Source organism: Sarcophilus harrisii, chromosome 1 (genome assembly GCF_902635505.1).
Source record: "Sarcophilus harrisii chromosome 1, mSarHar1.11, whole genome shotgun sequence".
NCBI lineage: Eukaryota > Metazoa > Chordata > Mammalia > Dasyuromorphia > Dasyuridae > Sarcophilus > Sarcophilus harrisii.
This window is the reverse complement of record NC_045426.1, coordinates 698,261,926-698,276,750: the sequence shown is the minus strand read 5'-3', so window position 1 is coordinate 698,276,750 and position 14,825 is coordinate 698,261,926. Positions and strand designations below refer to the sequence as shown.

Below are 14,825 nucleotides of genomic sequence, written 5' to 3'. Positions count from 1 at the left end.
GTCATATAATTATAAGCATCTGAGATTGAATTTGAACTCAGGGCTGTCGCTCTATACACTGTACCATCTAGCTGCCCCTACTAGCGTTCATCTTGTATATGGAATGTAAGCTTTTTGAAGGCAGGGATTGATTTTTGCCTTTTTGGAGGGTTTGTTTTCCCCAGTGTCTGGCACCAACTCATCAATGCTTTTTCATGGGTTCCTTTTAAAAGAGAAAATAATCTTTCCTGCCATCACTAAGGGACGTTTTAAATAAATCAATTCATTTGATTTAAACCAATTCAGTTTCCACCTAATTCTCAGAAACCCATCTCTTGGTTAACGTGGGCACATGCCCAAGGACCAGCTCGGAATGGCAGGAGAGGACGGGCGTGGTGCGGGCGACGAAGCCGGGACCCAGTCGCTCGCAGTGGGTTCCTTTCCACAAATTTGCCGACGGGTCACAATAACACAACAACCAGCCTTTATAGAGCACTTTTCCCTCCTCAAGTTCAATAGACATTAAAAAAGACGGGGAAAGCACTGTGTCAGGCACTGGGGTCCCAAAGGTGTCTGATACAATTGTGTTTTTCCTATATAGAATTTTAAGGGCGGCAAAGTGCCGTACACACATGTTATCTTGTCTGATTTTCTCAATTCCCCTGGGAAGTAGGGGATGTTAATATTTACATTTCATGATAGCACAGCTAGGTGGTGCCATAGTGAAGCATGTAGCGTATGGAGTCAGGAAGACTCAACTTCCCGAGTTCAAATCTGTCCTCAGACACAGGGGCACATGGCTTAAAGCTGTTTGCCTCAGTTTCCTCATCTGTAAAATGAGCTGGAGAAGGAAATGGCAAATCACGCCAGTATCTTTGCCAATAAAACTCCAAATGGGATCATGAAAAGTCAGACATGACTGAACGATGACTGAAATTTCATGGAGGGGAAAACTGAGGATCGAAAAAGTTAAGTCACTTGTTTGGGTTACATTTCTAATAAGCCACTGGCTGGACTTTTCTCAGGTAGGAAGACCGGGGCAAGTGGAGAGACTTCTCAATAAATGGTGTAAGCAATTTGAAGGCAGAGACTGTCCGCCTTTTGTCATTGTATCCTTCAATGCCCAACAGAGTGCCTGGAACACAGTAGGTCCTTAATAAATGTTTTTTTTGGTTGTTGATTTGAGAGAAATCAGAGACTGGCATCTGGACTAATATTCTAGTCTCTTCCTGAAGGGGGAAAAGACATTAAGACGTCTTCCTCACCTTAATATGGAAGAACAAGAAATAAAGAGTGATGGAGAGGAGGGAAGACAGGCTGATAGTCTACCTAATGCTCTGCTACAGCTACATGGAAACAGCACTAGACATGAAATCAGGAAGACCCAAATTCAAATCCTGCCTCAGGTTTGGCTATGTTTAAGCAAGGCTCCTCATCTGTAAAATGGGGATAATAAGAACAACTGTTTTATAAGATTGTTGTGAGAATCAGATGAAACAAAACCTCCATATAAAAATGGCTCCCATGGCTGCCATCTCTTCATTTCCTCCCAGATGCACTCTTTTGGACTGACTCCAACATGATCCCACCAGTGCTACTTTCCTTCCCTCTCTCCTCCCCTTCCACCTTGCTTTTCTATTGTCTCCCTCCCCCAATAGATTGTAAGCTCCTTAAGGGCATGGACTGTGGTTCTTTTTTGATACTTTTATTGAATGTTTACCGACTAATTAATATTTGTAAAGCAGTTTACAAATCTTAAAGGCTATAACTGCTAGTTGTTAATGATGACTATTATTATTTTCCTCAAGAGTTTTATTATAATAATGATGTCAATAATATTATTATTAATGATAAGATAATAAGAAACCTAGAAGAAAGCTGCCAGTCCTTGGGGTAGGTTTTTATGGAGGATTTCTAGAAAAGAACTAGGCTGATAAAGGATCATGGGCTTATGAACACAATTCAGCCATGGAAAGGACTCAGTTAATGACAATGATAATAAGAAACCTAGAGGAAAGCTGCCAGCACTCGGGATAGGTTTTTTATGGAGGATTTCTAGAAAGGAACCAGACTAATAGAGGATCATGGGCTTATGAACACAATTCAGCCATGGAAAGGACTCAGTTAATGATAATGATAATAAGAAACCTAGAGGAAAGCTGCAAGCACGTGGGTTGTTTTTTAATGGAGGATTTCTAGAAGGGCACCTGGATGATGAAGGATCACAAGCATATGGGCATATGAACATAATTCAGCCATGGAAAGGACCTCGGAGAGGATCTAGCCCAGCCTCTTCATTGTATAGATGAGGGTAATGAGGTCGAGAAATGAGAAGTCACACAGGCGGCAAGAAGCCGAATCAATCACAATGATTATGAATCCATTATCCCTTTTCACAAGGGCTCCATCATGTCTCCTAGGTCTATGCTAGTCTTGTCTCGCCAATGGAATTATAAATGCCAAGGGAGTTCAACAACATCTTATCTTTCTTTAATTCCTCAGATTACAGAGCAGAGGCTAAATTTTGAATAAACACTTTTGGAGATAGAATTATTCAATAATTAGTTACAAAAATAGATTTACTTTGGCTGTAGTCTCAATACTAAGCCTATTCACTGTGTGATTTTATTGACAGGAAGAAAGGATCTATCATAAAAAAAAAAGGGGGACAAGTTGACAGAGTGCTGGGCCTGGAGTCAGGAAGATCTAAGTTCAAATGTGACCTCACATACATACTAGCTGTGTGATCCTGGGTAAGCCACTTTACCTTATTTGCCTCAGTTTCCTTAACTGTAAAGTGAGCTGGAGAAGGAAATAGCAAACTACTCCAGCATCTTTGCCAAGAAAATCCCAAATGGGTTCATGAAGATTTGGACAGGACTGAAAAATGACTGAACAACAACAACAAAATATTTCCAGAAGCTCTACTTTTTGTTGCAAAAACAAAAACAAATAAAAAGCCAACAAATAAAACCTGGAAACAAATGAAGAATTTTTCATTTAGAGAAGAAATGACTAGACCATGTGTTACATGTAACATAATGTCATTCAGCCACAAGATGAATGAAAGATGTGAAGGATTCCAAGAAATATGAGTTTTTTGTAGGAAACAATTCAGAATGAAGAAAGCAGAGCCCAAAGAAGAATATAAATGTTGATGACAACAGTGTAGTTAGAGTCGACAATATTTATCAACACTGGAACAAAGAGTGAAAGAGTGAAATTAAATAGGAGAACAAGGCTGATGTGAGCACTTTTGGAATGGAGTTAACAACAGGTAGGCCGCTAGAGGGCGCCATAGTGGATAGAATGTCAGACCAGCAGTCAGGAAAACTTATTTTCAGGAGTTCAAATCTAGCCTCATACACTTACTAGCTGTGTGACCCTGGGCAAGTCACTTCTACTCTGTTTGCCTCAGTTTCCTCATCTGTAAATAAATTGGATAAAGAAATGGCAATACACTCCAATATCTTTGCCAAGAAAATCCCAAACAGGGACACAAAAAGTTGGACACAATAAAAACAATTCGGCAACCAGTAACAACAGAGAAACCAAAGTTACAGACACATGAACAGTTATTTATAATCTTAGGGTTTGGGGGGGGGTTGTCAGTTGCTTTCAACTAAAAGCATTTTTTTTTTCTCTTATGCTCTTTCATGACTGAGTGTAGTCAATAAGACCTGGATTCAAGATCTACCTCAGACATACGTACTGGTTATGTGGCCCTGGGCAAATTACTTAGCCCCTCAAACTCAAATAGAACAACAGACTAGACTAGAAAACCACACATTAACATCATCTAAGTCCTGTTGTATTTTTGCTAATTTTGTGAAACATTTTCCAATTATATTTTAGCTTTGTTCAGATACACCTGGATGTTTTGAGGGTACCTGCACTCTGAGACTGTCGTCACTTCTGCTCTAAGTGAATTTCTAAGACTGTAAGTTGCAGAGAAGATGTTGACTCACATTGGTAGAGAGAGATTGCTCATTTGATAGTTCTTTCTATTAAGAATATCCCAGGTCCCTTTGTTTGTGTTTTAGTTCTTACATATGGCTGTTGGCACTTGCTATGGAATTACATAATCTCAAAGATAAGGGGAGCTCAGAACCCATGTCATTTTAGCCATTCTTAAAGAAGAATACACTCTACCCTATTCCTGATGGGTAGGAATCCTACCCATCCCAATGAAGAGAACCATTCGAGGTGGCCCAGCCCACCTGGGGCCGGCTCTAATTCTTAGGAAGGATTTTCTTTACTTCATTTGCAACATTCAGTCACTGATCCAGTGCCAAAAAAAAAAAAAAAAAATTTACTTTAATTCCTCTTCACTGAACATGGTGCCTGGCGCATAGTAGGTGCTTACTAAATACTTGTTAATTAAGTGAGTATGACTAGCACATAAGTACTCCATAAATATTTGTTAATTGATTGACTTAACACAATGAAGGCATGTAGTAGGTGCTTAATAGATGCTTATTACTTGAGCTAGCACAATGTCTGACACAAAGCGCTTACTTAATAAATGATTCCTCCCTTTCTCTTTCCTTTCTGCATTGCAGTCCTTCAAATACTTTAAGGCAGCTCTCATATATCTCCCCTGCCTCAGTCTTCCAACCCATCCTCTTATGACATAAACTTAAATCCTTCACCACCTTGGTTGCTCTCAACACAGTAAGGGGGTATAATATAATAGTTAAAATCTTTATGGTACTTTAAAGTTTTCCAAATGCTTTATAAATATTATCTCATTTTATACTGACAACAAGACTGGGAGATAGGGGCTATTCTTATTCCCATTTTACATATGAGGAAACTGAGGCAGGCAGAGGTGAAGTGATATGCTCAGGACCACATAGTTAGTAAAGACCTGGGTCTAGATTTGAACTCAGTTCTTCCTAACTCCCTGTATCTAATGCACCACCAAGCTGGCATTTTTGTCTGAGTATGGATTTAGTTAGAAATTCGTGTCCTTCATGATCTGGGAAAGAGGAGGAAGAAAAATCAGCAAAGGGCATGAAATATACCTTAAAATACCAGTTTACCCATAGTAGAAAATCTGTAGAAATCAGATCATTATTTTTAAAGAATAATGCTTGCAAAAGACATCTATGAAGACCATACTTTAATCTTCTTTGGGGCAAGAAGAGAAAGATCTACAGGTGGGAAGATCTGGATTCGGACGCCATCTCTGACACTTCCTGACAGAGTGACCCTGGGTGAGTCACTGAACTACTCTGAGCCTTCATTTCCTTATCTATAAAATGGCGGGACAGATGACCTTGAAGATGTCTTCTAGCTTGAAATCTCCGTTCCTGTGCACATAGGTCTGATGATAGATGAACTATTTATAGTCCAATGCTGCTCACTAGCTGTGAGACTGTAGGCAAATCACAAGTTCTCTCTGTCTTATTTTTCACAGCTGTGAAACGCAGCTGAATGGCCTTTGAAACCCATGCTAAATCTAGACTCCCAAGTGTATTCTGGTAGGATCCATGTCTAGTCCAATGTCATTGGCCACCTCTGTGACCACAGGGAAGCAGGGACTTTTCTTTTGCCTTTCGTTATAACCCCAGCCCTCAGCACGAAGACCTGGTACGTGGGAAGTATCTGAATATCTTTTGACTCGACTCGGCTTGAAGTCGCATCACCATTGTGACTCAGTTTCTTCATTTGTAAAATAAGATTGGACTAGATGTCATCTAAATGCTTTTTTTTTAGTCAGTTAAAAGACTACACCTATCCTCAAGAAGCTCTCAATCACACGGGAAAGGGGCTATCTAAATAACCACATATAAACAAGCTGCATACAGGAGAAAGTCAGAATAATCACCAAATGGAAGGCAGCAGAACTTAAAGGAATAAGAGAAAGCTTCTTCTAGAACAAGGCTTCTTAAACTTTTCCCACCCATGATCCTTTCTTGCCTGAGAAATTTTTATGTGGCCTCAGATAAACAGGTATATAAAATAGGCATACAAATCAAACATTTGCTCAAAATAAATCATAATTTCACATCCCCCACATTCATTTACCCCATATGGGTTCCAATCCACAGTTTGAGAAGCTTTGCTATAAATGTGCTGATTCAAGACAATTCCAATAGACTTGGGATGGAAAATGTCATTGACATCCAGAGAAAGAACTGTGGAGATTGTGCATTGAAGCCTAATATAATAATAATAATAATAATAAACCTTTTTTTTTTGCTTTTTCTTTCTCATGGTTTTTTTCCCTTTGGGTCTGATTTTTCTTCCATATCATGACAAATATAGAAATATGTTTAAAAGGACTGTTCCTGGCTGTCTTGGGGAGGGGGAAGTAAGGGAAGGAGGGGAAAAAATGGAAGGGAAAGTCTTACAAAAATGAATGTTGAAAACTATCTTGATGTGTGTTTGGAAAAACAAAATACTATTGAGAAAAAAGAGTGAAGTTTTGTTGTAGAAGGAGGGGTTTTAGCTGGAACTTGTATCCTGTACATAGTGCCTGGCACATAGTAGGTACTTAAAGAATGTTTATTCATGGGAGTAGAGATGAGGAAGGAGAGTCTAAGCAGGGAAAATGCCTGGAGTGAAGAGCTAGAATTTCTTGTTTGTGAAACAGCAAGAGAGTGGACGGTTAGTGGACAGGAGAGTTCTTGTAGGAAGACTGAAAAGGTGGGGTGGAGTAGTACTAGCTTATAAAGGACTTGGAACAAGTGAGATTTTAGTTTTGTTCCTGGAGGTGGAAGGGAGCCACTGGAGGGGTGTGTGTGTGTGTGTGTGTGTGTTGTATGAGTGTGAATGTGCTGGGTGAGTGTGGGTATGTGTGTGAATGTGTGAGTGTATGTTAAGTGTGTGTTGTGTGTCTGTGTGTGTGCAAATGTGCAGTGTTGTGTGAATGGGTTTCTGCTTGTGTATGTGTGTGTGCAAGTGTACGTATCGTGTGTGTGTGTGTGTGTGTGTGTGTGTGTATGTACTGACACGGCCAGATCTGTATTTTAGGAAGGTCACTTTGACTCTAAACCTGTTTTCTCCAGCTTATCATTAACTTTCTGAAATCACTTAGAACTGAACCCAGAATTCCTGAGGCGGAGTGACCGGGGTGGAGGTCGGCGGAACCGTCGGCTCCCTGCGTCTCCCAATGCTGCCTCAGAACATGTTCATTTGGTTCAGAACGCAGTTGGAAAAAACCAAAATGAAACTTGGGCTCCCAAATGTGCAACTGGGGCACGGGCCTATGAGACCTTCTTACTTTGCAATGGCCTCATCTCGGTCCCTGATGGCTTTGAGAAGCTGCTCCTTGGCTTCTTTCTCCTCGGACGTCACTCGGAGGCGATCCCTCTCTTCCTTGAGGGCTGTCATCTCCACGCTCAACATCGTCACCTGGGGGAGATCAGACCAAGGAAGAAGTCAGTGAGATCTAGTCCACAGCTCTGCTTCAAGAGGAAATAATGACGATAATAATGGAAGGGAAATCAGCTTTTATATAGCACCTACTATGTGCCAGGCACTGGCTAAAACTCCCCTCCCCCTTTTAAGCAATATCTCATTTGATTCTCTCAGCATCCTTGGGGTGGGGTAGATAATGTTAACTATTCTCATTTTATATTTGAGGAAATTGTGGCAAAAAGAGGGCAAGTGAATTGCCCAGAGTCACACAGTCATTAAGTTGTCTAAGGCCAAATCTGAACTCGTATCTTCCTGATCCTAAGCTCAGCAACACTGTCTAGCTGCCCAACAACAACCACAAACGTCATTATACATGGTATATATAATATAGGTGGTATAGTGGGTAGAACACTAAGATGCTGAACCGGGAAAGCCTGTGTTTGAATCCAGCCATAGACACTCACTGTGTGACCTAACCTCGATCAGCCTAATTTTCCTCATTAGTAAAATACAAAATACTAAATGAGGTGAGTCTGTGTAGAATCAAATGTTAACCAACATTAATTTAATGCTTTAAAGTTTACAAAGCACTTGAAATACATGATCACATTGGTCCTCAAAATAAGACTGTGGGATAAGTGCCCCATTTTACAGATGAAGAAACTGAGGCACAAAGGTGAAATGACTTCCTCACAGTAATGGCAGAACTCAGGCCTTTCTGACTCCATTCTCATTAATCTGCCTGTTTCATATCATTTGTGGCTGCCTCAAGGAGGGGGAAGGGCACAGCTGAGGCTGGTAAGATTCTGGGATTGCAGATTTATAGCTTTGGGGGACTTCAAAAGCCACCTAATTACCTTCCCCACTCTACCCATTTTAGAGGTTGGAACTGAGGCTGAGAGGCAGTAAATGATTGACCCTAGAACCCTGGCTCTTTGGTGAGTGAGGAAAGGGAGAGGAAAAGGGAAAGTAGAAGAGGAAGAGAGAGAAGGAGGAGGGAGATAGAAATAGAGAGAAGGAGAAAGAGAAAGGGACAAGGAACAGGGAGACAGAGACAAAGAGACAAAAGAATCAGAGAGACATGCAGACAAAGAGAGAGAAAGGGGAGGAGGGAGAATGAGAGAGGAGGAGTGGGGGAGGGGGAAGGAATCCTACAGTGACCTTGAGATCAGTGGCTAAAATATTATATTCCTCCTCTCAGCAGACTAAGGGGCCTGGGAAGAGGGATAATTCATATTTCTCTCAAATCTTAAAGTTCACGATTTCTTTACAGCATCCCAGTGAGTTGTGTAGGTGTTCTCTCCATTTAACAGGTAAGGAAATTGAGGCTCTTAGGGGTTAAAAGACTTCCCTTAACCACACAACTGTCAGAAGCCAGGTCTTAGCTGATTTACACCAATGTCTTTTCACTAAGCTTTACACCTTTTCAGACCCTATTGCTCACTTCCAATATGATCCTTGGTAATTCTTACATATTGCTCTGGGTGTTACTTTTCTTTTTCTTCCTCTCTCTCTCCCTCCTACCCTTCTTTCTTTTCCTTCCTTCCTTCCTTCCTTCCTTCCTTCCTTCCTTCCTTCCTTCCTTCCTTCCTTCCTTCCTTCCCTCCCTCCTTCCCTCCTCTTTCTTTTTCTTTTCTTTCTTTCTTTCTTTCTTTCTTTCTTTCTTTCTTTCTTTCTTTCTTTCTTTCTTTCTTTCTTTCTTTTTCTTTCTTTCTTTCTTCTTTCTTTCTTTCTTTCTTTCTTTCTTTCTTTCTTTCTTTCTTTCTTTCTTTCTCTCTCTTTCTCTTCTCTTCTCTCTCTCTCTCTCTCTCTCTCTCTCTCTCTCTCTCTCTCTCTCTCTCCCATCTTTCAAAATACATGCAAAGACATCCCCCAACATCCATTCCCACAAAGCTTTATGCTCACATCCTTTTTCCTCCCTCTCCCCTCCCCTAGAGCAATCCAATATAGGTTATACATGTGCAACTTGGGTCTTAGTTTTCTCATCTTTAAGTCTGGGATGAAGTGGGGACATAGAGAGGGCTAGACCAAATGCCTTTAAATCCCTGCAGCTCTAACCCTAAGACACAACATTCAGAGTGGATGGAGCACTGGCTTAAAAAAAAAAACTGGGATCAAAGCCTGCTTTAGATACGTGTCTGACCGTCGGCAAGTCTATTCACCTCTTGGGGAGTCTGGCTTGATGTCTTCTATGGCACCTTTCAGCTCTAAACTTACTTTCCTATTAGAAACTTCAGCACCTGCATGGTGGACAGCTCTAAACTTGAGTTCAGAATGACTTTGGGTTCAAATCTCACCTCTAACATTTACTGGCTGTGTCACCAAAAACAGATCATTTAAACTCCTTGATCCTCAGTTTTCCTACTAGTAAAATGGGGATAACAACAACAACAACAATAATATCTGCAGTCCCTGTCTTACAGGGTTGTTGTGAGGCTACAATGACAGAAGGAAAGGCAGTCATGAATAGTCATGTATACCCACAGATAGAGTGGTAGAGCGCTGATCTGGAACTTGAGAAAATCTAGATTCAAATCCTTTCTCAACACTTACTAGCTGTGCGCTCCTACACAAGTGACAACTTCTCTGAGCCCGTTTCCTTGTCTGAAATGAGTATAATAGCAGTATGTACTTTACAGGGATGTTTTGGGGATCAAATGAAATAACACACATAAAGTTCTTGGGAACCTTAAAATGTCAGTTATTATTATTGCCCCCCTTGAAATTGCAGGCTTTCTTACTCCTCTTTTAACTTCCACATGGTAGCACTATGCATTAATGACAGTATGATTTGCACATTGCAGTAGTATTACACTGACCACATTACCACAATGTGGCTAATAAATATACTTTGAATAACAATTGGCGGTTCCATAACTCTAAAGTTATGCACTTCAAACAATTTAAACATACATTTTTCATTTCTATTTTTGATGTGTTCCTTCTTCTTCCCCTTTCCCAGGGAATCATAATTTATAATAAAAGAGAAAAAATAAATTTAAGCAGGCCATACAACCAAAAAATATGACATGAGGTAAATTCTTTTTGGCCCTGACTTCTGTGGAGCAATATGTCTAGTGGTGAAATCATTGGGTCAAATTTTATGGAAATTTTAGTCACTTTCTTGTAATAATTTCAGTTTTCTTTCCAGAACAGATCAATTGACAGCTCCACCAACAATGCCTTAGTACAGGGGTCCTCAAACTAAGGCCCTCGGACCAGATGCAGCAGCTGAGAATGTTTATCCCCCTCGCCCAGGGCTATGAAGTTTCTTTATTTAAAGGCCCACAAAACAAAGTTTTTGTTTTTACTCTAGTCTGGATCTCCAACAGTCTGAGGGACAGTGAACTGGCCCCCTAGTTAAAAAGTTTGAGGACCCCTGCCTTAGTGTATCTATCTTTTAAGAACTCCTCCAAAATTGACTATTGCCATCTTTTACACTTTACATTCATTATCTTATTTGAACCTTACAACAACTTTGTAAGTTTGGTCACTTATGGATGTTTCTCTCCTTTTCCCCTTTTTACATATGAAGAAAATGAGGCTTAAATAAAATGGCAGAGATGGGATTTCATCTGCAAACTTACTGTCACTAAGTTTACTACTTTATTCACTATATCATGTTGCCTCTTAGGCCTTACAGGTGATGTGACCAATGTTAAGACAGAAGGGTCTGACCTTATTATTTGTCTTGTGTTCGAGAAGAACTAGATTCAAATCTCAACTGAGACCCTTAGCTGCATTACTTTGGCAAGTAACTTCACCTCTCTGAGTTTCTTCATGTGTAAAATGGAAAAAATCATAGCATCTTGTAAAATTGTTCTGAGTTTTCAAAGAGAAAATGGATGTAAAGTGCTTTAAAAACCCTGGAGTGCTATGGAAAAGTCAGCAACAATATTAATCATTCTGTTATTATTATTAATTATAAGGAACTAAAATGATGGAGAAGCAGGAAGAAGTAATAGCGAGCTCTATCTTATGATACCTCCAAACAGTTGTAACTAGGACTAAGTCCTAATCAAGAAATTCCAGAAAAAAAATCATAGTGACTCACTTTTTTTTTCTCCAGTCAAATTGGCTGGAGAAAGGCCTGTGGATAAAATCTAGACATAAACATCCATGAAAAACTAATTCTAGCCCAGGGAAAGGTTATGAGAGTACCTAGGGCAGGAAGAGATCCCAAATCAAGTACAGAGAGACTTAAACTTGTGTGGGAAGCAAGAACAGATGAAAACTGCTCAAAGTTTTTCACTCACTACCCAGTTCTAGGTCATAGATCCAGGGCTGACTGAGGATAGGACCTGGGTCTAGGGATGATGTGATGTTCCAGGGTGAGAAGCAATGAGAGCCCTAGGCTATGTACTGAGAAAAGAGCAAGTTGAGGAGAAAACTGCTATGTGGTTGGATACTAGGAGCAGAGGAGGCTTTCATTAACAGCTTCTGGCCCAGTTTGATATTATGGTGACAGGAAAATTCAAGAAATAAATTCCAAAGAGAAGAATGACTCTAAAATATCTATGAACGTAGCCTCAAGATAAAACACAGTTTAAACACAAATCCAACTAATCTCTAAAAGAGATTTTTTTTTAAAAAGGGTTTAAAATGTCTTTTATAAATTAAATGAGAGGGGCAGCGAGGTGGTGCAGTGGATAGAGCAGAAGTCAGGAGGACCTGAGTTCAAATTTGGTCTCAGACAGTTAACACTTCCTAGCCGTGACCTAGGCAAGTCACTTAACCCCAATTGCCTTAGCAAAATAAATAAATAAAATAATACATTAAATGAGAGTAGTAGAGGAAAAAATTGGTAAAGAAATTATATCAATGATCCTCCCTGATGTTCTGCTGGGCACAAGACAATGTTCTCTTTTGTTTTGAATTCTCTTTCTGTTTTTCTTTTCTTTTCTTTTTTTTTACTCTGTCTCTTTAATAAAATAAATTTGAAAATACAAAAAATAAAATAAAATTGGAAACTTAAAAAAGGAAAAACACTCAACCTAGATAGAATCTACAATCATGTGGTAATCAAGGTAGATTCATTTCAGCTGAATTGGCATGATGCTGCTTGTTTATTTTAAAATGAATTATATCAACTGAATTAAACAGTTATTGTAGTACATTCTTAATTTCATTTAAAAAATAAAAAATTACATCAATGGAAAGGGAATTAATAGCTTGGCACAGAAGGCTCAAGTCCTTGTTCAAGCAACAAAGTCTTTGAATATTAGAATGGACCAACTAGAAGATAATGACTCCATGAAACAAAAAGAAATATTAAACAGTCAAAGGACTGAAAAAAAATAGGTGAAAATATAAGGGGACTGACCTTGAAAACAGATTAAAAAGGAACAATTTGTTCAGAATTATTTGATTACATTAAATCGTTGACTAAGAAAAGGGACAGATTTCAAGAAATATTTCAAATTTCAAGAAATCAGAAATGAAAACTGTCCAGATATCTTAAAACCAAAGGGCAAAGTGAAAATGAAATCTAACAGACAGCTCCGGAAAGAAACCTCAAAATTAGAATTCTTAGGAACATTATGGTTAAAATCTAGAGTTCTTAGATCAAAGAAAGAATAAATGCTGCAAGTATCCAGAAAGAAAGAATTCAAGTATTGAAGAGCCACAGAATGAATCACAGATGATTTAGCAGCCTCCACTATAAAGAGCTTGGAATACAATATTCCAGGGTGTGTGTGTGTGTGTGTGTGTGTGTGTGTGTGTGTGTGTATGTGTGTCACAGGATATACAGTCTTACAACCAAATCCAGCAAAACTGATTATAATTTTGCAGGGGAAATTTAACGAAATAAAGGTTCCGGACATTCCTGCTGAAAAGACCAGAGTTGCACTGAAGCTGTAAAGTGCAAACACAGGGGTCAGTTATACAAATGCTATTGTTGATGAGTTGTTTTTTCAATCACGTCCAGCTCTTCATGATCCCATTTGGGGTTTTCTTGATAGATACTGGAGTGGTTTGCTATTTCCTTCTCTAGCTCATTTTATAGATGAAGAACCGAAACAAACTGGTTAAGTGATTTGCTCAGGGTTACACAACTAGTAAGTGTCTGAGGCTAGATTTGAACTTATGAAGATGAGACTTCCTGAACTCCAGGCCCAGCATCCTATTCACCATGTCATTTAGCTGTCCATTCAAGTGTCTACAATGTGCAAGTCATTGTGCTAAAGTAATGTTGGGGATACAAAGAAACTACAATCTTTGCATTGAGAAACATAAGAAGGTAAACATGAATGAACAGTGAAAAAGAACTAAACGAGGATAAACTGTTTACATTCTAATTGGAGAGATGCCATGTGTGTCTCCTTTGACCCTTATTACCATCAGCTATCATAGAGAAACTCCTGATGGTAATAGAGGACATAGTTAGAGAGAGAGCCTGGCAGTGGCTCTGTTCTGTCTTGAAGATCTTAAAAGAAGAAAGGAAGGGAGGAAAAGAAGACTTCACTGTGAGGTGGTGGAGAGAAAAGATGGGCAAAAGTTTCTCACATAATCAGAATGCACAAATAGAAGTCTGTACGCAAAAGGAGGAAGATGTGGGGGGTGACACTTAAACCTCAATCTCACCTAAGCTGGTCAAAAAAGGGAATAAATAATATACACAGAGTTGGGTACAGAAATACATTTCACTAAACAGGAAAGAAGTAAGAAAAGGGTTGAAGAAGGAAAGGAAAATATCAGGGAGGGTAGGTGAGAAGGTATAATTCTAAGAAAAACAAATTCTGAGTAAGAATGTACAAAAATATTTCGAGCTCTCCCCTTTTTCCTGTGGCAAAAAAACAGAAATGAGGAGGTACACACCAACTGGATAATGCTGAACAAGTGATAAAAAATGGCATAGTACTGTATTGTAAGAAATGGTAAAGGATTTGGTTTCAGAGAAACATAGGAAGACTTTTATGATTTGATACAAAGTGACGTGAGCAGAACCAGAACATTATACACAATAACAGCAACATTGTGTGATGATCAACTGCAATGGATTTGACTCTTCCCAACAATGTGGTGATTCAAGACAATTCCAATAGACTTGGGTTGGAAAATGCCGTCTTCATCCAGAGAGAGAACTATGGAAACTGAATGTTCTCACCTTTGTTTGTTTGTTTATCTTTTCTTTCTTGTTTTTTTTTTCCCTTTTGGTCTGATTTTTCTTGTACAATGTGACAAATATGGAAATGTGTATAAAGATATTGTATATGTTAAACTTCTCAGATTGCTTGCTGTCTTGGGGAAAGGGGAAGTACAGGAAGGAGGGAGAAAAATTTGGAATACAAAGTCTTACAAAAATGAATGTTGAAAACTACCTTTACATGTATTTGGAAAAATAAAATATTACTGAGAAAAAATAAAAAAAGAAATTAAGGGAGAGAATTTGGAACTCAAATTTTTAAAAAATGGATGTTATAAAAATATTGTATATATTAAACTTCTCAGATTGCTTGCTGTCTTGGGAAAGGGGA

At 39.1% G+C, this 14,825-nt stretch overlaps 1 protein-coding gene across 4 annotated transcripts in view; it reads right to left on the bottom strand.

Annotated features, from left to right (window-relative positions):
- Positions 1-14,825, bottom strand: part of BICDL1 (BICD family like cargo adaptor 1) — a 144,845-nt gene that overhangs the window by 16,860 nt on the left and 113,160 nt on the right. For all 4 annotated transcript variants that reach the window (XR_004231306.1, XM_031948709.1, XM_031948707.1 and 1 more), the window contains one exon: positions 7,211-7,341. Coding sequence is in view for 3 of the 4 variants with exons in the window: in XM_031948709.1 (XP_031804569.1) it covers positions 7,211-7,341 (131 nt within the window). In the remaining variant the exon portion in view is untranslated. The remainder of the gene's footprint in view (positions 1-7,210; positions 7,342-14,825) is intronic.